Source organism: Manacus candei, unplaced genomic scaffold (assembly GCF_025592945.1).
Source record: "Manacus candei isolate 608988 ecotype Guabito, Panama unplaced genomic scaffold, ASM2559294v1 h1tg000076l, whole genome shotgun sequence".
Classification (NCBI taxonomy): Eukaryota; Metazoa; Chordata; class Aves; order Passeriformes; family Pipridae; genus Manacus; species Manacus candei.
Window position 1 is genome coordinate 9,096,154 of NW_026138124.1, and position 21,787 is coordinate 9,117,940.

Consider the following 21,787-nt stretch of genomic DNA (forward strand, 5'->3'; position numbering starts at 1 on the left):
CCTGTGAGTGCTTGAGGATGGAAGTAAAACACAGCTGCTTTTTGTGGTGGGTCAGTGGAGCTTTTCTGAGATTACAAGTTCCTGATGAGTGAGAAGGACCCAGATTAGATGGACTGGGATTGCCAGATCATTTAGACACAAAATACCCCAAAATATATAAAAATTGAACTTGGACCAGGCTCGCTGCTGTACTGAGTTAAGGCATTAATAAATATTCTTCTGCACCTAAATATTTAGAAAGAAATTTTTTAATTGTTCTGTAAGGCAGAGAACTGCCAGCTCAGGCTGTGTGCTTGATGCCAATACAGAACTGCTTTTTTTAAAACTAGGAAAAGGGTCCTTGTCTCTATTGTTCATTGATGGAGCAAACCTGAATGGCAGCTGTGCTGTCCTGGGGTGGTGGCACTTGGGTGGCTCTGGAGTCACAGCTGTGCCAGAGAATAAAACAGGACAGCCAAGGCATCATGGAATAAAATATGTCAATTCAATACTTTACTCTAACAATGGCAAACAACAAAATATTTCCATGTATTGTGCTGACAGTGAGACAGTTTAATACAGCCTAAAACACTAAATCTCTGCTGTAACAGCATTAGTTTGGAGCAGTTACATCTCTGGTGGATAAAAGTCAGGAATTAGAGGACTCTGCCTAATGCTGTTGGGTGGGATTCTTGCTCTGCTTCTTAGTGGATCTGCATTCCTAAAGCCAGTGAGTTTAGAGTATTCCCACAGAGGGAGAATCTGTAACAAAGAATGGAAATGTCTTGAGGAGAGTGTGTGAGTGTGTGTGTGTGTGTGTGAGCTAATTGGATAGGAGCAATTAGTTAAGCAGTTTATGAGCTGTTCTGGGCATGGCCCTCCCAGCAGGCACTGCAGTGCAGGGGCCTGCCCTGGTGGCTGCTCAGTGCCCTGTGCTGGCACTGGGGCCCCAACCACGGAGGAGGAGGAGAGGGAGCCAGAGGTTCTGAGCTCCAGTGTCAGCAGCTACAGCCCCAGGGTGGTTTGGGACTCAAACAGTCACTCAACACACCCTGGGGCTGGGAGAGGGGTGGCTGCCTGGGCCTGCTCAGGGGAGGCACAAAATAGGAAGGATATAGAAATAAAGAGCTCTTGAATGGCAGAGAGGTCCCTTATCTGTTGAAAACATGACTTCCTAGGCTGTCACACGCCGTGACTCTTACCTTGCTCTGGGAAGAGTGATGGATTTGGAGCCAGGGGCTGGCCGTGGGACTCTTGCACAACTGCACTACCAGAGCAGCACAAATGGGAATTTTTTGGTGTAACTTAAGTTTGCTTTTCTGATTTTCCTGTATGGAATTAAAAGAGCAGCTGAAATGTAGCCTGGTGTCTGCCTTGTTCAATCCAGCCCAGTGAAACATGGCCTGTGGCAGAGCTGATGTGACTCACTGCACATCCAGGAGCTCCTGCTTCCCAGAGGACTGGTAATTTTTCTGTTAGCTGGCACTGTCCAGCTCCATGATTTCTGGCTGCATGGGGATAAGGAGTCTGGGCAGGGACTGAGCAGCTGCCTGTGGCCACAAGAGCAGTGGTTGTATCCTGTCGAGGTGAAATGTGTGCTCAGCAGTTCCGTGTCCTTCCTCGCAGGCAAGGAGAAATTATGTGACAACTAAGCACTGTCACAGGAAAGGGACTGTCACAGGAAGGGGTCAACAAAGAGACTCTTGTCAGCAGTTTTACCATTCAGTTTGATGTCACATGTATGTGACAACTTCCCTGGGTAGGTTACCAAGAATGGGCTTGAGTTATCTTCCACTGAAAAAATAATCCTGGCAATCAGACGTTCACTCGCTGTGTTAGGATGATTCACATCTCAGTGCTGTTCACATAAATGCCATCCCAGAATTTCATGGTTCAGCAGAGCCTGCAGTTGAGTGAAGTATCTGATCTGGGGTTAGATGAGTCCTTCAGGGCGACAGGAGCTGCTGCTGTCCCTGACAGTCTGGTTCATGGTTCCACTCTGCTTCACAGAACACTTTATTCCATACAGGAGACTGGTGTCACTGATCTTCCCAACAGATGTGGGTGCAAAATAACTCCCACTGCAAATCACTTGCCCAAGCACAGTGAGCAAGTTCTGCTTTCATATCTGCTTGAAAGGCAAGGAAGTGGTTTTTGTAGTAAAATGTACGGCTGTCTTAAATTCCTTCTTTTTTTTAAGTCTTCTAAACTTGTTTGTGAATCAGTGAAATGTAGTGAGTGCAATATTAAATGTTTGGGGTTATTTTCCCTTTGTAGTAAATTGGTTGGAAACCCACAACCCCCTGTACTCCTTTGGTTGTAGTGCAGCTCAGGAGTTTGTACATGGAATAGTATTGAAATTTTCACAAGAAAAGCCTCCAAAGGAATATTTGCTGTCACATTTCCTCACAGTTATCTTCATCTGTGTTTGCTCTGCTCAGCTTTCTAAACATGCCTGCCTGGCTCACCTGGACTTTAGCCAGTCTGGGGAAGAAAACAACCTGTATTCCAGGGAATGATCTCTGTTCAAGAGTTCTGTGCATCCTTGGAGCAGCCAAGGAAAGTCCCTGTTGGCCTCACCAGTGGGTGAGGGAAGTGCCACTCCTGGCTGGTGACACTTGTGCAATCAAAGGCAGGGATTGTCACAGTTAGAATTGACTTCCTGACGTGGTTCCTACACTGGGGTCTGTTAAGATGAAACGTTGGCAGAAGGAGCTTGTGTGTACTTAAAGACTTCCCTGAGGGTTGTGCCTCCATCAGAAAACCTCTCCAGGCTTTCTTCAGAGCTCCCTTACCAGTTGACTGAATCTTTGCAAAGAGACACCTCACTTTGAAAATAGTGAGAAGTTTAGGAAGTACCACTTTTAAAATCTCCCCCCAGTCCCTGGGGTTAGTCCTCAGATGTGCCACCCAGCAGATGGCAGTTTGATTGTGATTAAGGTAAATCTGTCCTGCAATATCCAAGTGACTTTGATTTGGTGGGTTTGTCTGGAGCTCCCTAAGAGGTCCTGCCATCTGCTTGGACCTGCTGCTCAGATTTGTTCTGTGCACAGTGTTTGAGTGTAGTGCTGTGAGTTACTGCTTGGCACTCAAACTACCCCCCTCTACCAAATTAACGAGGCAATTTAGTGCTTGATAAATGATTTTGCTCTTGTGAAACTTGCAGCCCCAGCAAAAGGAAATGCCACATCCCAGTAAGTCACTCCAGCTCTACCAGATCAAACTCCCACATCTTCCAACCTTCTCTCCCTGCAGGGGTGTGCTTGGATTCCATATAACCCTGCCTGGATTCCATATAACCCTGCCTGGATTCCATATAACCCTGCCTGGATTCCATATAACCCTGCCTGGCTCCTGTGCAGTCCCACAGACACAGGTCTAGAGAACACTGCTCAGTGTGGGAAAGGGAATTTTAAGTGGTCCACCTTGCTGGAGAATGTGTGGTCAGGTTCTGGGGTGCCAGGCCTCAAACACTTGCTTAAATCTGTCTGACAGAGTTCTGGACCTGTCAAGGATGTAGGGTTTGATTTTTATTTCTTTCTTTTTCATTATTTTTTTAATAGCTGTAGCATTCGGACAGTTTTCTCTTGGAAGAGCTGATCAAAGACTGTCTCTTGCTTGAAGTCTGCTGGCTTTATTGTCAGGTATTCCCTGGGTAACAGATCTCCCATGGAAGTGACTTTGTGAAGCTTGTTCTTGCTGTGCCACAGCTTGGATGTGACTTGTTCCTCGTGTGCTGTTGGAAAGCCTGGACAAAGGGGAAGTGGAGTAAAACACCCTCTTTATCAGGAGCTGCAAACAGGCAGAGCACAGCTGGGGCATGGCCTTCTCAGAGCTGTGCAGAGCTCAGCTGATAAGGGCTGAGTGCTCCAAACCACCACAATCACCCCAAAATGGCTTTGAAGGACTCGCCTTTCTCGGGAGACCTTGGGCTTGAAGGTCTCCCAGGAAGAAAAATAGTGATAATTCCTCTGATAGCAGAGAACTGCTCTGCAGCTTTTAAGGTATATCCACCAACAAGCTGGTTGTGTCTGTGACAGTGGGAGATGAACTGCCCATTCTGCACTTTCACTGTTAAAAATGCACTAAACTTTGTCTTACTGCTGCCACCCCCATACAGTAGCCTGGTGCAAACACCACAGAGTGCCATTAACTAAAATGTTTTGTTGCAAGAAACGTGATTTCAGGGTGTACATTCAAAGACTTGGAGCTCAGCAGAGAAGGAAGTGGTTTATTGACACCTTGTGTTAAGTAGGGCTGTGCATGAGCCATTTCTGATTTCAGTGTGTCCATCTCCTGTGTGTTGGCTCTGCCTCCTGCTGTGAGACAGGACGAGCTAATTGCTAGACAGGGAGCTTTTTTTAGCTCTGCAGGGATAAAGATGAAGCTCAGACACCTCACGTGTGATGTTAAGCTTGAAATAGTGATAGCTCAGGGGAATGAGTTCAGGGAGGAAAGGTGGTGAGAGTGAGGACTGAAGTGCAACTCCAGCACAGCTCCCAGGAGCAGGAGAGTTCACTGTGCCTTCAACACTGGTGTGACTCCTGGGGATGGTCCTGTGCAGGGCCAGGGGTTGGACTTGATCCTTGTGGGTCCCTTCCAGCTCAGCATATTCTGTGATTCTGTGCTGTGAGGGGCTCCCAAGATGAGTTCTCAATGGTAAGCTGTAAGTGGACCTTGAAGGGAAGGTACCCAAGCACTTGATGCCATTTTTGGGCAGCGTGGTTGTATTGTCACAAAAAACCCATGTGAAGCCAGATGTCTCCTGCGACTGTCACAAAAGCTCTTTGTGGCTGGACCGAGGTAATAATTTAACATTATACCTCTTTTCTCTTCCAGCTCCAAAATCTGGGCATCAACCCAGCAAACATTGGGTTCAGCACTCTGACAATGGAGTCTGATAAATTCATCTGCATCCGGGAGAAGGTGGGAGAGCAGGCCCAGGTGGTGATCATCGACATGAACGACCCCAGCAACCCCATCCGGAGACCCATCTCGGCCGACAGCGCCATCATGAACCCCGCCAGCAAAGTCATTGCACTCAAAGGTAGGAACTCCTGAGAAAGAGCTGTTTGAAGTGGCTGCAGAGCCTTCTGTAGGACTGGGCTGGGAGTGACTGAGGTCTCTCAGGTGATTTATGTGGGAGGATCCCTTAGCACTTCTCCACAGCTTAATGGGAGCTTAAGGTGAATGCATTTGCTGTTCTTCTGGAGGCAGCTGGACTTTAAGCTGCAGCTGAGACTTCTTGCCATTTGCTGGTCATTAGGATGAGGGTTTTTCCTTCAGTCCAAAAGCTTCCAGCTTCTGAGCAAGGAGAGCTGGAAGGAAAGTGTGGGCTTTAAGGAATCATGACCTAAGTGTGTAAGGTCAATCAACTACACCTCTCCTTACAGAAAGGAGAACTAAGGCTGGGAAGGGGGGGAAGTATTCCTGAAGGCCTTAGTCTGGCCAGTGAACCAGTTTGTGCATATTTATTATATCAGTCAGTGATAAGAAGGGTAAAACTATGCAGGGAAGTGTTGTGTGGTGAATGAAGTACAAGGCCATCCAGCTTGAAATCTCTGATGATACAGAGTGCAAGCATTTCTCTGGAGTCTCCAGAAGTTTTCATCTCTTTCCCTAAGAGGCCCAAAAAGCCTTAAATACAGTCATTCTAGAAATGCATGTATTGCTAATGGAAAGATTTGTGTGTATCCAATGTTATTAACTTTGACCTTAATACTGTGCTACTGTTTTGTCACAACTTTAATGCTTTCTTGTGTGTGCAGATGGTGAGTTATTTCAATTGACTGTACTAGTTCCTGTTGTGTCTTATGACAAGAAAAAGCAGAATAAAATGGCTCAGATTTATGGTGCACATGGCTGAACAGTGGTGTTTAGAATCCAGAGGTTTTTCATGCCCTTCCAAACAAGGGAATCCTTAAGATTCCTAAAATCCCCTCAAGAACCCAAGGTGTACTTAAACCATGGGGATCTTGATATTGAACTTTTTATAAACAGGACTGACCCTTTTGACTCAAATCTAGATTTTGCCTGGTAATACCCCTTGCACAGCATGTAGGATCTGTGTTACCTGAATGTCCCTTCCCCTGATCTAAAGCTCCAGCTGCACTAGATATGGAACCAAACTGCTGCTGTTGCCTGAGTAACTCTGTAGGAGACACATTTCTCCAAGTTCTGGAGAAACTCCTGACTCAGCATCTCACAACAATTGCAGAACTAATGGTGGCTTTGGACTAAACCAGTCTGTGGTGAGTGCAGGCCCTGGCCCTTGTGGCACAGTGACTTTGTCAAGCTGAGCTGCAGTTACTCACTGTAGCAGATACTCTGACCTGCATCTAGTTTCATGTGATCTTTTATATTCCTCTCAGGCTACACAAGCATGTGCTTGAATAACTCTCTCCTAAAACTCGTAGAACTGGTCAGAACCTTCTTATCTTCTCAACAGGAAGAAATAATTTCTTCTGCCACTGTGTTGTAAAAGCTGGTAGCAACGACTGCAGGTGGCTGTTCAGGATGTTTGTATGCACCATTCTGTGTAATTTGGAGAACTTTCCCTCTTGCCTTCTAGAGCTTGTGTTGGTCACTAGATCCCTCTCCTTGCACAGTTTGTTGGTCTGGTTTGCAGTCAGTAGCTGTGTATCCCATTAGTGCAACCCAAAGGTTTTGGTTTACAAGCCTGAGTTACAAAAGCCCTCTGCCAAATTAACTGTTCCGTGTTGTGCCTTTTTTAGTACTTTAAACAGATGTGGACATAGTTTTTAATGACACTGGCATAGCCCTCCCCACAACTTCCAAGAGCCTCAGCATGATTGTAACCTGGTCTGGGTGGACGTGAAGTCTCGTACAACCTGTTTGTGTGGCTGAAGCTTTTGTCCCCTGCCACCCCGTTCTCCACATCTGTTTGATTGCTCAGCAGTGGCAAACTGGTAAAATGAGCCCTAGGAGTGTGCTCTGGTTAAAAGTACCAGCTGGTCCCTGCAGATCTGCTGGTGTAGAACAGCTTTTTCTTGAAGGGAGTCCCGAGGGTTTCGTGTCCTAGTGCAGCTCTCCCACTTTTCCCCGGAGCTTGCGCTGCCCCCCTGCTGACCGGGCTGTGTTTTGTAGCTGGGAAAACGCTGCAGATCTTCAACATCGAGATGAAGAGCAAGATGAAGGCTCACACCATGACAGACGATGTCACCTTCTGGAAGTGGATCTCCCTGAACACCGTGGCCCTGGTGACGGATAACGCCGTTTACCACTGGAGCATGGAGGGGGAGTCCCAGCCCGTGAAGATGTTCGACCGCCACTCCAGCCTGGCCGGCTGCCAGATCATCAACTACCGCACCGACGCCAAGCAGAAGTGGCTCCTGCTCACGGGCATCTCCGCACAGGTACCTCACCCCAGCAGGCCAGGGCACCCCCAGAGCTCGTCTTGTTGCCTCTCCTAAAGGAGCAGCAGTGATGTGTTTGTTTTCTTACGTAGAAATGCCTGATCTTCAAATGAGTGTAACTGAAAATCCTGCGTTAGTGTAACTGTATACGTGGTGGTATGAACAGTCTTAAGCTGCACCAGGGGAGGTTTAGGTTGGGCATCAGGAAAAAGTTCTTCACAGAGGGAGTGATGGGGCATTGGAATGGGCTGCCCAGGGAGGTGGTGCAGTCACTGTCCCTGGAGGTGTTTAAGCAGAGCCTGGATGTGGCGTCAGTGCCACGGTCTGGGTGATGAGGTGGGAAAGATTGCACTCGAGGATCTCAGAGGTCTTTTCCAACCTGGTTGATTTGGTGATATAAACATTGTACAAGATTGAGTCTGAAGTGATGCCTCTGTAAGAGAAAGCATGGCATGAGACTTCAGCTTGATATAACATATTTACCAGCACTAACTTAAATGAAATTACTGTCTGAGCGCCTGTTGTTCCTGACTCTTGTTCTGCCTTGTCCAGCAAAACCGTGTTGTGGGAGCAATGCAGCTGTATTCTGTAGATAGAAAAGTGTCCCAGCCCATCGAGGGACATGCAGCCAGCTTTGCACAGTTCAAGATGGAAGGAAATGCTGAAGAATCCACTCTCTTCTGTTTTGCAGTAAGAGGCCAAGCTGGGGGTAAGGTAAGGCTTGGTTCTAAGTATCTTTAGAGACTCACCCTGGTTATCTGCTTTCAGGAAGACCAGGGGTTTAATACAAAAAGTTGCATTTAAACAAACAAGTGAAAGACTGTGTGGGTCTGGATAGTGCATATATATATAATGTAAATGACATTTGGTGCATACAGAGCTTCCCAGCAGGGACTACCTGATGCAGCAGGAGCCTGTTTGGAGTCATGAAGTTAAGTGGCATGTCATGACCAGCCTAATGAGCTGCTTGAAACATGTGACTCCCAGCTTCACAGGCTAAGCTTGAGGGAAAAGCTCTTGTAATCTTTCTTTGATGCTGATCCCCAGTATCAGACTTAACTTATTTCCAATTTATTGCATGAAAAAAAAAAATTAAGCACTAGTATTACGAGGCTAAATTAGTGGTCAATGGCAACACTGGAATTGTGTGAGCTACTTTGACAGCTGAAACAAAAGCTTAGATTCAGAGAAACATCTTCAGAACCATCACTGTAGAGTGTTAACCAAGTTGAAGGAGTGCATATAAAGTGACTTAACTGAATCCTGAAACTTCCAAGTAACTAGGGCTACCTAAGGATCATATTTAACTGTTTCCCTCACCTATGGTACATGAATTCCATGTGCCACACCTTTAGTCAGTGAAAATATTTAGGAAGACTGACTTAGTTCGTCTTTGCATAAGCTTGGGATTAGGGCTCAGCAGTGAGAGAATTGCTGTGGTTTCATTGTTGAAGGTATTGTTAAATAAATGAGATACAAGAACTAACAGACTGATCTTGCCTCTTGCACAGCTGCATATCATTGAAGTTGGCACACCTCCTACTGGGAACCAGCCCTTTCCAAAGAAAGCTGTGGATGTCTTCTTCCCTCCTGAAGCACAGAGTGACTTTCCTGTTGCCATGCAGGTATGGCAGCTGCCAACAGGAGCATGAGAACAAAGCTTCTCCTGGTGGATGGGACAGTGGCAGGGCACTGGGAGCCAGGTGGTCAGTCTGCTGACCCCAGGGTTGGCCCTAAACTGGTGTGACTGGTGTGGCTGCTGCTCCTGCTTCAGTGGTGATAAAGTAAACATGCAGACAAGCACCATTCAAAGGCAGCACGTTCTTATTTGGGGAAGAAATATCCATGTATATTTAGCTGCTTTTCAAGCTCTTCCAACATCATTCTACTGTGACTACTCGAGTAAAAATATACCAGCACTTCTGGTTGTCCTGAAATGGCCCAGCTGTCTGCTGAGCCTCAAAAGCACTCGCTCATTTATCCAGTGCCACATTCAATCCATCTATTTCTGTTTTGCAGATCAGTGACAAGCATGATGTGGTGTTTCTCATCACGAAATATGGCTACATCCACTTGTATGACCTGGAAACTGGCACCTGTATCTACATGAACAGAATCAGTGGAGAGACCATATTTGTTACTGCACAGCACGAAGCAACAGCTGGAATTATTGGAGTGAACAGAAAGGGACAAGTAAGGAAACTTGCCCTGGAAACTTATTTAACTGATCCCACCGGCCCTTAATGATGCACTGAAGAGCTCATAAAAAGTTTCCAAAAATGAACTTTGTCATATTTGGGCTAACTGGAAGTTTCCCTTGGTGTTTGTGCAGGTGCTGTCAGTGTGTGTGGAAGAGGAGAACATCATCCCCTACATCACCAACGTGCTGCAGAACCCCGACCTGGCGCTGCGGATGGCCGTGCGCAACAACCTGGCGGGGGCCGAGGAGCTCTTTGCCAGGAAATTCAATGCACTCTTTGCACAAGGGAACTATTCTGAGGCAGCAAAAGTGGCAGCCAATGCCCCAAAGGTAATGGGCTGGTGTTCAGAGCAGCACTGAACTCCTCTGCCTTAAGCTTCTTGCTTCAGGAAAGCTGAATTGCCTGAGTGGCAAGACCAGAGTCTTGTTACTGCTCCTGCCCTGATGTAGTACTTGGGGTGCTGGGTGTGAGTAGTGATTCTGTGCTGGGTGGTCTTAAAGCCCACACAGGAGGGGAGGAATAAATGGTGAAGTAGTGGCTATGAGGCATAATGTTTCTGGGACTTAGCTTTACTTGTCCAGTGGTTAAAAAAGTGTCTGTGAAAAGACAACTTCAGGCTGAGGCTGCACCTGGAAACAAGATAAAAAGGACAGACCAAGGGACTAAATTTAGATGAAAGGAACTTGCTCATAAGGAGAAGGATGTCTTAATTTTGAACTTAAATTTGCAGTCCTACTGAAACAAATCTAACTGGCTACTATAGCACATTTTCTGTCAGAACATCTCAGACAGTGTCTGAGCTGATGTTCAACCTTATTGCTCCTGACATTCTGGGCTGGCAAAACATAGAAATGCTTGTGACAGCTACAGTGACATTAACTCCAGCTTTCTGGAGAAACTCTTGCTAAGCCACAATAGCAGCAAAGGAAATGAAAGTGCCTGTGTCTGTCTGACAGGGAATCCTGCGTACTCCAGACACCATCCGCCGGTTCCAGAGCGTCCCAGCTCAGCCAGGACAGACTTCCCCTCTGCTCCAGTACTTTGGAATCCTGCTGGACCAGGGGCAGCTGAACAAATACGAGTCCCTGGAGCTGTGCAGGCCAGTTCTGCAGCAGGGCCGAAAGCAGCTCCTGGAGAAATGGTTAAAAGAAGATAAGGTGAGTTTGGGGTCGATACCTTTAGAGCCCTGGGCAGGGGGGACACACACACACATAAATACCTGACAGCTTCCTCACCTCCCCAGGAAAAATCATCTGGGAGCTCCTCAGTCCCTGGTGTGCTCACCCAGCTGAGCAATAGGTGTTCACTGCACCCATGGCTGTGACTCACATTCCTGCAGGGGAATCGATCAAACCCTCGGAGCTTCACTCATTCCACTTCAAATCCCAGCAGGGTGCAGCCAGGATGGAAAGCCTCTGAGCTGCTGCTGTTCTTGCCAAGCCACTCCTTTGGATGCTGCCTTGCATATGCTTTGAGCTGTGCTTACACTTCTGTAATTAGCCCCAGAAACATGCTGATATGTGTCATCCATTCTTTTTAGCTCTAAAAATGCCTTTGACTCCTGTGGAACAGCATGAGGAACAATCACTGCTGAAACAGTTGGCTAAGGCTATCAAGCTTAATTTTTTTTTTTTTTAAAACAAGTCCAAAAGGAAAATAAATGAGGAAGAAGGTGGTAGTGCTTTTCAGCACGGCATGGCAGGGTGGGCTGACTGTGTTTGTGTCTTTAAACAGCTGGAGTGCTCAGAGGAACTGGGAGACCTTGTGAAATCTGTAGATCCTACACTAGCACTTAGTGTCTATCTGAGAGCCAATGTTCCAAACAAGGTCATCCAGTGTTTTGCTGAAACAGGACAAGTCCAGAAGATTGTTTTGTATGCTAAGAAGGTGAGAAGAAATTAAATTGCCATATCTGTCCTTCATTTAAGAATAATTAGTGTATGTTCCAAAGCAACTAAGAGTAACTGTGGGGGAATCTGAGAGCCCGTGCAGTACCTGCTTTACCCTCAAAGTTGTTATGAGTAACTACTGCTAGACTTCAGACATGTATCTTGTTATACTTCTCTATGTAACCTTTTCCAAAAGAGGAAATCCTGACTGGGTTGTGTAATCTAACAGTAGCTGTTACTGAACTCTATGTTTAACAAGGTTAAATGCTCTTGCTGAGCTCTTACTTTTCATTCTCTCTCCAGGTTGGATATACTCCAGACTGGATATTTTTGCTGAGGAATGTAATGAGAATCAGCCCTGATCAAGGACAGCAGTTTGCACAAATGCTTGTTCAAGATGAAGAGCCTCTTGCAGATATAACACAGGTAAATAACTTGACTGTACTGAAACTTTACCAAGTTCAAGGCATTGAATTGTTAAAGAGTGTGGCTTCTCTTACCAGAGAAAGATTTTGAACTACAAGTTTGGATTTACCTTAGTGGGACAAGGCTGTTTCATGCCTGGTTTTCTAAATGACAGCTTAGTGCAGTGTCAGAATAAGTGGTTTAGCTTTGGCAGCTGCACTTGACGGTACTTTCTTTAAATATACCTCCAGTTTTTAATCAAAAGCCTAAATTTCCTCCTTTTTTTTTTTTTTGCAGATTGTGGATGTCTTTATGGAATATAATTTAATCCAGCAATGTACAGCCTTCTTGCTGGATGCACTGAAGAATAACCGCCCCTCAGAAGGTCCCCTGCAAACACGTTTACTTGAGATGAACCTCATGCACGCCCCTCAGGTGTGTGCTCAGAGCCCCCATAAGCCGTGGCTGGAGCTGGTCACAGTCCTCAGGGACTAAGGGAAATTTCCAATATCCCTTCTAGGTTGCAGATGCCATCCTGGGAAACCAAATGTTTACTCACTACGACCGGGCTCACATAGCTCAGCTGTGTGAGAAGGCTGGTTTGCTGCAGAGAGCACTCGAGCACTTCACGGACCTCTACGACATCAAGCGTGCGGTTGTTCACACTCACCTCCTCAACCCTGAGGTAGGACACCAAACATCCTGCACCTACAGAAAACCAGGCCATCAGGAATGGCTTTCAGAGTGTGGAGTGATCTGGTTGGGTCTAAAATGGCTTCTGTGTCTTCGCAGTGGCTAGTGAATTATTTTGGGTCCCTGTCAGTAGAAGACTCTCTGGAGTGTCTGCGTGCGATGCTGTCTGCGAACATCCGTCAGAACCTGCAGATCTGTGTCCAGGTGGCTTCAAAATACCATGAACAGCTGTCAACACAGTCACTCATTGAGCTCTTTGAGTCCTTCAAGAGCTTTGAAGGTAAGTCTGTACTTCTGCAAAAGGAGCTGGTGCTCACCTCCTCACCCATGTGTGCATGTCTGTCTGCTGAAATCCGGAAAGCTGTACTGAACTTCGAGTAGTTAGGCCTCAAAACTGTCTTGAAACCTGGCCCAAACCTTAAAGTTTCCCCCTTGAGGAGGGGCACCAACATATTTTTCTGCATATTTTGTTTTTATGAAATGTTATGAAAAGTTTGGAACTGTAGAAAAATATATGTAAAATGTAGTAAAATGTAAACTGAAGAAGCTGCTGGCTTTTTTCCTTTGTCCAAAATGGTCATCTTGACTTCGTGTAGCCTTTGGGATTTGGGCTTTTGTACTTCTCAACAAGACCAGCAGAATAACGTGTTGATTGTTTCTCTCCAGGTTTGTTTTATTTCCTGGGCTCTATTGTAAACTTCAGCCAGGATCCAGATGTGCACTTCAAGTATATTCAAGCTGCCTGCAAGACAGGACAGATTAAAGAAGTGGAAAGAATCTGCAGGGAAAGTAACTGCTATGATCCAGAACGTGTTAAAAACTTCCTCAAGGTAATGTTTGGGTAACACTGGACTGTCTTGGCCTGTTTGGGGTTCTGATAAAACATGGTGTTGAAAGTAGATGAGTTTGACCTTTGCACTTAAGGATCCAACTGTCCTTTTACACCAGAGGTAGCTACCATGTTGACAGTGCCTCCTAATAAAGTCTGAGCCTGGAATATTATCTAAACAATGGAGAATCTGTCAGATCAGTCTCTCACTGATTAATCTGGTTTGAACTCCTAAAATGTAGTAAATGCACCAGCTCACCTAGAACTTGTTAACAGATGTGTACTGTTACTTGGAAGGGTGAGAACAACCATAATGCCCAAACGAGCTGCTAACTTGATTATTTCCAGTGTAATCAACTTCAGTTGAGCAACTGCAGAAACAACAAGTGAATAGTGTCAATTAATTCCATAAATGCTTTGTAGGAGTTCTGGGCTCCATAAAGAGCTGCTGACTGATGTTACTGCTGGGGTTCAGAGCTGAAACATTGCTGAAGAATAGGAAAAGATGGTGTGCTCAGAGTTCTGTGGTCCTAGTCCCGAGCTTATTGACAAACCCAACATTACTATAAATACCTGAGGAACCGTGTGGGAGGGGAAAATTTTATCTGGGAACATTTCCTGCCTTCATGTTTGTTGGTTACATAGCATAGTCTTAGATTTTGCTGATCATATCTGAAGATGGCAAAACTCTTCCCAAGAGAATTCTCTAAAACTAACCTGGTGTCACCGAGGTGTAAGGTATGTCATTTGATCAAGCCACCTAAGATATGTTATCAAGCTGTCAAATTCCTGATGAAAGTTATTGTTTTTTGTGCTGTTCCATGTCTGGAATGTGCAGGACATGTACCAGGTAAATCTCCCAGTACAGGCCTCCCTGTGTAAAGTCCTTAAGTGTAATTTCTATGTAGGATTATATTCTGGGATGTGCATGTTGGAATAAGTGATCTGAAATATGCATCCGGAATACTGTCTGCCACATAGACTAAGCTTCTGTACTGTAACCATTGTAACCTTATGCTGAAAGTTGGAATGCTTTTAGATAACTAATCTGATAAGCAATTTTAGCAGTACTGCTACAGTTCTCTAAATCCCCAGCTAGGAGGTACCACAAGGCACATGGCACTCGAAGTCAATTCTGTGTATAAGTTTTACGTGATGAATCACAACTTAACCTAGTCTTGGTTAAATTTGTTTTGAAATCCCAGAGTGCTAATCCTGCACACCAAACACCAGTGGCAACTAAAAATACTCTCTCTAGCTTAGACTTGTAATAGTTGTATTGTGTTGTAAAACCCTGTAGACTCTGCCATGCAGGGTTAAACTCCAGAAAGCTTCTCGCTCTCCATGCCCCGAAGTGGGAGTGAGTACTCCTACTTTGCTACATATTGCAAACAATTAGTTGAACAACAAGCTGTCATTATTTGGTTGAGTTTCAGCTTTCCAAATTCAGCTGCTTTAACAGTTTAAGTGACCGTATTTGTCTGCTTAAGCCCAAGAGCAAAACCAAATTACTGAAGCTGTTCTCTTTCTAGGAAGCCAAACTCACTGACCAGCTGCCTCTCATCATTGTGTGCGATCGCTTTGACTTTGTCCACGACCTGGTGCTGTATTTGTACAGAAATAATCTCCAAAAATACATTGAGATTTATGTACAGAAGGTGAGTTCCAGCTTGGCTTCAATGGGGCAAACTGATCAGTCTTTCCAGTGTTAAACACAGTGCCTATAGTTGTATATAGAAAGTGTTCTGCAAACAGCTTGAGACTTGAGACTGCTATTTAAGTACCTGTTAGTGGCCTCCAGTAAATCAGCCCTGATGTGAATCAGATCTTATTCTTCAGCCAGGTTGGGCAGTAACCCCCACTGATGTGCCTCTTGAAGGAGGAAGACTTGGTGGAATAATTCTGGGCTTCTTGGGGTGATTTTAACTCCCAGCGTTTTGCAGAGGTGGAGGGGGAGGTTCTCCTTCAGGGACAAAGTGGATTGTTCAGGAGCTCTTCCTGTGGGAACTGAGCATTAGGGAACCACTGAGCTGGGATGTGAATACCTGTTGACTGAAGAATTGACTTCCAACCTTGTCCAGAACCTCAGGAAGCTGGGAGTAAAGGCAGGAAGATGGGGTCAGTCGTAACAAGCAGCCTTCATTTGTAGCTCTGGGGATGAGTATTGGCTGCCTGTGCTGCAGGACCACACACTGACCTCTTTCAATGATCCCATTTAGGTGAATCCAAGCCGTCTGCCAGTTGTTATTGGGGGACTGCTTGATGTGGATTGCTCTGAAGATGTAATAAAGAACCTCATCCTTGTAGTGAGAGGTCAATTTTCGACTGATGAGCTTGTTGCAGAGGTTGAGAAGAGAAACAGGTATTAAACTTCTACGAGTCTGTTACCAATTGCCAGTCTGGCTGTGTTACACTGCTCATCCATCAGTGCATGTCCTCATCACACAGCTAAAGCGGGTACTGACACAGCCAGAAGCTGCCACTGGGCGAGCAACCAGCTTTGCTCCTTGGCTCATGTGGGGATCTCATCTTTGGGGGATGAGATGAGTCTTTGGCATGTGATCTTCTTCATAGGATCAGAAAGTTACACCATTATATTAACAACCAAAATGCAGGTTAAAATGGAGTACTGTAACTCTGGTTTAGTTCCTGGCTCTGTCCTATTTATAGCAAAGAAATTGTGCAAGTGGATACTTACTCAGCCTCTCTAATGTGACAATCACTTCCTTCTAGGCTGAAGCTGCTTCTGCCCTGGCTGGAAGCAAGAATTCACGAGGGTTGTGAGGAGCCTGCAACTCACAATGCACTGGCCAAAATATACATTGATAGCAACAACAACCCCGAAAGGTTCCTGCGTGAGAATCCTTATTATGATAGTCGTGTTGTTGGCAAGTACTGTGAGAAGAGGGACCCTCACCTGGCCTGTGTGGCTTATGAGCGTGGACAGTGCGATTTGGAGCTTATTAATGTATGTATGCCAAGGCAGCTGGCTTGTGGGTCGAGTTCTGACATGAGTGTCATGGGATAGATGCTCAGGTTTATGACAAAAGCATTTGTTTCCTAAAAATATTAAGCTGGGAACTGCACGCTTCTGGTGGAATAGGAGGTGGTTATTTAATCTCCCTCTGCAGCTTAATGAGAAATGGGGGACTCTCCTGCACGGCCTAAAGTGGGAGGCTAGTGGAAGTATCATGGCCTGAGGTTCTAGTCAGCCTCTCAGGCAGGTTTATTTAGTGCTGCAGTACAATTATCCACTGCAGGCTGGAGAGCTGTGGCTTCCCTCTGAGCAAACTGTGCCTTTCCCCAGGTGTGCAATGAGAACTCCCTCTTCAAGAGTCTCTCCCGATACTTAGTTCGTCGCAAAGACCCCGAACTGTGGGCCAGTGTGCTGCTGGAGAGCAACCCTTACAGGAGACCCCTCATCGACCAGGTACCACTGACAGGCCAGCCAAGCCTTGGCTGTCCCACCCTGACCTGTAGTACCTGCCCTGACTGATTTGCTGATTGCCTGACTGTACCTGCAGGTTGTCCAGACTGCGCTGTCGGAGACCCAGGACCCCGAGGAAGTCTCTGTTACTGTGAAGGCTTTCATGACTGCAGACCTTCCCAACGAGCTTATTGAGCTGCTGGAGAAAATAGTTCTTGATAACTCTGTGTTCAGTGAGCACAGGTGAGTAAAAACCAAGCATGGGAAAGCTTGGAATTCTACCTGGTGCAGGCATTAAATTGCTGTAATATGGAACAGCAAATAAACTAATGCCTTCTCTAGAGGGGAGGGTGAATTTCTTGATGGTTTCTTGATAAGTACTAATGTTTTCTTTCCATCTTCAGGAACCTGCAGAACCTCCTCATCCTGACAGCCATCAAGGCCGACCGTACCCGTGTCATGGAGTACATCAACCGCCTGGACAACTACGATGCCCCAGACATAGCCAACATAGCCATCAGCAACGAGCTCTTCGAGGAGGCCTTTGCCATCTTCAGGAAGTTCGATGTCAACACATCAGCTGTGCAGGTATCTTCAAATCTCAGGCTGTAAGAACTCCCTGTGACTTGTGGCTTGGCTGGTAACTTGTGACTTGAGTGCTTACCACCGATGAGCAGAGTGACCAAAGCTGCTCAGTGTCTTTTGAAGTAGGACAAATGTTGTTTGTTGAACCCTGTAGTGAGTGAAACTTTGCAAGGCTGAAATCACCCACGCTGTGTGGGCTGTGTGTGGTTAGTGCCTATTTTAAAAGCTGTGGATCCATTGAAAAACGAACATAAAACACAACTTGGTGTCCCGTAAAACCGGCCTTTGTGGTAGTGGCTGATCTTGGTTATCCCATTTTTAGGTGTTAATAGAGCACATTGGGAACCTGGACCGCGCGTACGAGTTCGCAGAGCGCTGCAATGAGCCCGCGGTGTGGAGCCAGCTGGCCAAGGCACAGCTCCAGAAGGGGATGGTAAAGGAAGCCATTGACTCCTACATTAAAGCAGATGATCCTTCCTCATACATGGAGGTTGTTCAAGCTGCTAATGCCAGTGGTATGATTAAGTTTTGTTTACATCTTTGCTGTTGATGTTGCTCAGCTCTTTTGCCTGGTCTGCTCGAACTGCAGTTCTGCCAGACTTGTATCTTGATGCAAGTAGAGGAATCTGGTCCTGCAAAGACTGCCCTAAATGAGAATGGGAAAAGGTAGTGTATTGCATTTGCAGATAATCTGTGGTCTTTTAACTACCTTCTTAAGCTAGTTGGAGACTTCTGTCAGAGCAGGGAGTCTTTGCATGAGGTTAAAGACCAGGATTTTAGTTAGGCCTGTTGTAAGGTGACTTTATTAATGTAATGTATGTGTGTGAAGGACATACCAGTATGAAAGCTGGTTTTGGTTGCTGGGGAATAGCTGTAGAAATACTTATGTCCAACTAGCTCGAGCTGATAGTATAGTTTAAGTGTCCTCAAGGGTGGAAAATAAAAATTCTGAACTGCTTTTCCTAGGGAACTGGGAAGAACTGGTGAAGTATCTCCAGATGGCACGTAAGAAGGCCCGGGAGTCATACGTGGAAACAGAATTAATCTTTGCTCTTGCTAAAACCAACCGCCTGGCAGAGCTGGAGGAGTTCATCAATGGCCCCAACAACGCACACATCCAGCAAGTGAGTGACAGTGGGATGGTTTTGCTGAATCACAGCTCCTTCAGCCTTGCTGACCACAAAGGTGGAACTCAAATGCTCCACATCTCATGTCAGCCAGTGGCTGAAAATGTGCAATCCTGACCTGTTGTGCTGTCCCTCAGGTGGGTGATCGCTGCTATGACGAGAAGATGTACGAGGCAGCCAAGCTGTTGTACAACAACGTGTCCAACTTCGGCCGTTTGGCCTCCACTCTGGTGCACCTCGGGGAATACCAGGCGGCCGTGGACGGGGCTCGGAAAGCAAACAGCACCCGCACGTGGAAAGAGGTGAACTTGGCTGGCTGGGTTTGAAAGGTCTCCAGAGGTCCCCTGAAAGGAGACTTCAAGGCCTGGATTATAAACAGTAACACACTTGTCCCTTCCAGGTCTGCTTCGCTTGCGTGGACGGGAAGGAATTCCGCCTGGCTCAGATGTGTGGGCTCCACATTGTGGTGCACGCGGATGAGTTGGAGGAGCTGATCAACTATTACCAGGTAATTAACTGGCTCCTGTTACACAGTTCAATTCTTTCATGGCAGCTCTGCCCAAAACTGGAGCTGCAGAGTCAGGATGGTTCCTGATGTGAAGTCTCTGTATCCCGTAGGATCGTGGCTACTTTGAGGAGCTGATAACTATGTTGGAAGCAGCACTTGGGCTTGAGCGAGCACACATGGGGATGTTCACAGAGCTAGCAATTCTCTACTCCAAATTCAAGCCACAGAAAATGAGGGAGCACTTGGAGCTGTTCTGGTCCAGAGTCAACATCCCCAAGGTGAGTATCTGAGGCCTTAAATTTAGCTTAAAACACATCTCTCTATGCCCTGGCTTTTGAAATAGCAGCTCTTGAGGTTATTAATGGCACTAAAGCCTGAGCACTCATGGCCACTGATGGAATTCCCTGTTAACATATTGCTAATTATTCCTCTTCTTAGGTTCTGAGAGCTGCAGAACAAGCCCATCTCTGGGCCGAACTGGTGTTCTTGTATGATAAGTATGAAGAGTATGATAATGCCATAATCACAATGATGAATCACCCAACAGATGCTTGGAAAGAAGGCCAGTTCAAAGATATCATCACTAAGGTATTGCTTTCTTAGTGAAAGGAGGTAAATGTCTTGCTATGTGCACTTCAGTTCTCCTCCTTCGTTAGTAGCCTGTTTGAAATGCAAAGTTCTTGATATTGCCACATAATTTCAAAGCAACTGCAATTCACAGTAACTAAAGAGATTTCTAGAGACAAGAATGAATCTTGAGTGGCTCAGTTTTGCATAGTTACCTAAAGTTATGTCTGTCTTTCATTTGGATTTCCCTACAATCACACTTGTGCTCTGAATGTGCATCTTTGCTCATCTCCAGGTGGCCAATGTGGAGCTGTATTACAAGGCAGTTCAATTCTATTTGGAATTTAAACCTCTCTTGCTCAATGATCTGCTGATGGTGTTGTCCCCTCGGCTTGACCACACTCGTGCTGTCACCTTCTTCACAAAGGTAATTTTCCTACTATCCAGCTCAAATCAAAACTTGCAGCTGGGAAAGCATTTATCTGTAGTAGCATTTTAAAATGCTTGGCTGCTTCCCTGCCTCACAGGGAAGATGCTGAGACTTCTACAAAAAGTGGAATTAAATGTGTCTCCCTGATTCCCTGAAGGTTAAACAGCTGCCCCTGGTTAAGCCTTACCTGCGCTCAGTCCAAAATCACAACAACAAATCAGTGAATGAGTCCCTGAACAACCTCTTCATTATTGAAGAAGACTACCAGGTATGTCTTGAAGCAGTTAATACCTAATGTTGTCTGTGCTTTGGGATAGAAGTGGCCATTCCTGAATCTCTGGCTTCTGTGTCAGGATTCACCTCCTATTCTCAGTCTGTTTAATGTCTGGAAACACAGGGTCCTTGTTTTCAGTAGTTTTTACCTGCTTGCTGTTAACTTGAATTCCTTAAGTATGTATTGTTTGACACTTCAAATTGAACTAGATGGGGCCAGCCAAGGATGAGAACTGTTGGTGGCTTTCTGGGAGCTTTTTGTGTCATTCCTACTGGGGGTAGAGTGGCTACTGTGTTATGAGTGTGACAGACCAGCTTCTATTTATAAAAGACAAACAGTGGGTACTAAGGAAAAAACTCACAGAAGAGGCAAACAGTTATGTCTGTCTGTTCTACTGTTGGTATGAAGAGGCTCTTCACCTCAGCAATCACTGCTGAAAAGTACTGGCTGAAATAACATAAAACTCCATGTGTGTCAAAGGAAAAATAGTAGATGTCTCTGGAATACTTCACCCTCCTGGAAGCAGGACTACGTGCTTGTCAAATGTTTGCATTTTGAGGATGCAGTTGTGCATCTGAGGTGTGAGTAACTTTTTTTTTTTTTTTTTCTGCCCAACTCAGGCTCTTAGGACTTCTATAGATGCTTATGACAACTTTGACAACATCTCTCTGGCTCAGCGCTTGGAGAAACACGAGCTAATCGAGTTCCGGAGGATCGCTGCCTATCTCTTCAAGGGGAACAACCGCTGGAAGCAGAGCGTGGAACTCTGCAAGAAGGACAGGCTCTACAAGGTGAGGCCACCCCTCAGACTGAGCTTAGCAGGCCTGCCTCCTTTGGCCATGACTCTCTGGCCAAGCTCTGAGGCTGAACTCGGTTAATACCACGCCCAGTGGTTGTTCTGTGGCCCCTGAGGCTAAAGGCTGTGTCCTGTTGCAGGATGCAATGCAGTATGCTTCAGAATCCAAAGATACTGAGCTGGCAGAGGAGCTGCTGCAGTGGTTCTTGCAGGAGAACAAGAGAGAATGCTTTGGTGCTTGTCTCTTCACCTGCTACGATCTCCTAAGGCCAGATGTTGTCTTGGAAACAGCGTGGAGGCACAACATTATGGACTTTGCCATGCCATACTTTATTCAGGTCATGAAGGAATACTTGACCAAGGTAAGAGCAGGTGCTTCTCCAACACCAAAAGCTTGTTAGTCACTGTGGTGATGCCTTGAGACTGTCTGCTTGCTACTAACATCGATTTGGGCTTTGTCAAATGTCTGTCTGTCCATGTCCACACTTATTTTTCAGTCCATCTGGGGAGAGACTTCGCCCTCTAAGAGGCTGAAACACTTGCAGGCTCCACCCTCTCAATTACAGAACCTACATCAGTAGTATTTGCCTGACCATGGGCAGTGTCTTAAAGTAGTTCCAGGACTCAGGCTTTTCATATGCTGTGCCAGTCAGGAATCCCAGTTGGGATCAAGCTTTAACTAAATTCTAGACTGTGTACTA

At 45.9% G+C, this 21,787-nt stretch overlaps 1 protein-coding gene across 2 annotated transcripts in view; it reads left to right on the forward strand.

Moving 5' to 3' along the window:
- Nucleotides 1–21,787, forward strand: part of CLTC (clathrin heavy chain) — a 29,779-nt gene that overhangs the window by 2,762 nt on the left and 5,230 nt on the right. For both annotated transcript variants that reach the window (XM_051809981.1, XM_051809982.1), the window contains exons 2-30: nt 4,819–5,026; nt 7,087–7,355; nt 7,908–8,069; nt 8,867–8,980; nt 9,375–9,548; nt 9,688–9,885; nt 10,513–10,713; nt 11,291–11,443; nt 11,749–11,871; nt 12,148–12,285; nt 12,371–12,535; nt 12,643–12,823; nt 13,210–13,373; nt 14,905–15,030; nt 15,592–15,734; nt 16,106–16,340; nt 16,680–16,802; nt 16,897–17,042; nt 17,204–17,387; nt 17,707–17,899; nt 18,351–18,508; nt 18,649–18,813; nt 18,912–19,019; nt 19,130–19,297; nt 19,458–19,607; nt 19,882–20,013; nt 20,174–20,284; nt 20,911–21,081; nt 21,227–21,448. In XM_051809981.1, the coding sequence (XP_051665941.1) occupies nt 4,819–5,026; nt 7,087–7,355; nt 7,908–8,069; nt 8,867–8,980; nt 9,375–9,548; nt 9,688–9,885; nt 10,513–10,713; nt 11,291–11,443; nt 11,749–11,871; nt 12,148–12,285; nt 12,371–12,535; nt 12,643–12,823; nt 13,210–13,373; nt 14,905–15,030; nt 15,592–15,734; nt 16,106–16,340; nt 16,680–16,802; nt 16,897–17,042; nt 17,204–17,387; nt 17,707–17,899; nt 18,351–18,508; nt 18,649–18,813; nt 18,912–19,019; nt 19,130–19,297; nt 19,458–19,607; nt 19,882–20,013; nt 20,174–20,284; nt 20,911–21,081; nt 21,227–21,448 (4,785 nt within the window). The remainder of the gene's footprint in view (nt 1–4,818; nt 5,027–7,086; nt 7,356–7,907; nt 8,070–8,866; nt 8,981–9,374; nt 9,549–9,687; nt 9,886–10,512; nt 10,714–11,290; nt 11,444–11,748; nt 11,872–12,147; nt 12,286–12,370; nt 12,536–12,642; nt 12,824–13,209; nt 13,374–14,904; nt 15,031–15,591; nt 15,735–16,105; nt 16,341–16,679; nt 16,803–16,896; nt 17,043–17,203; nt 17,388–17,706; nt 17,900–18,350; nt 18,509–18,648; nt 18,814–18,911; nt 19,020–19,129; nt 19,298–19,457; nt 19,608–19,881; nt 20,014–20,173; nt 20,285–20,910; nt 21,082–21,226; nt 21,449–21,787) is intronic.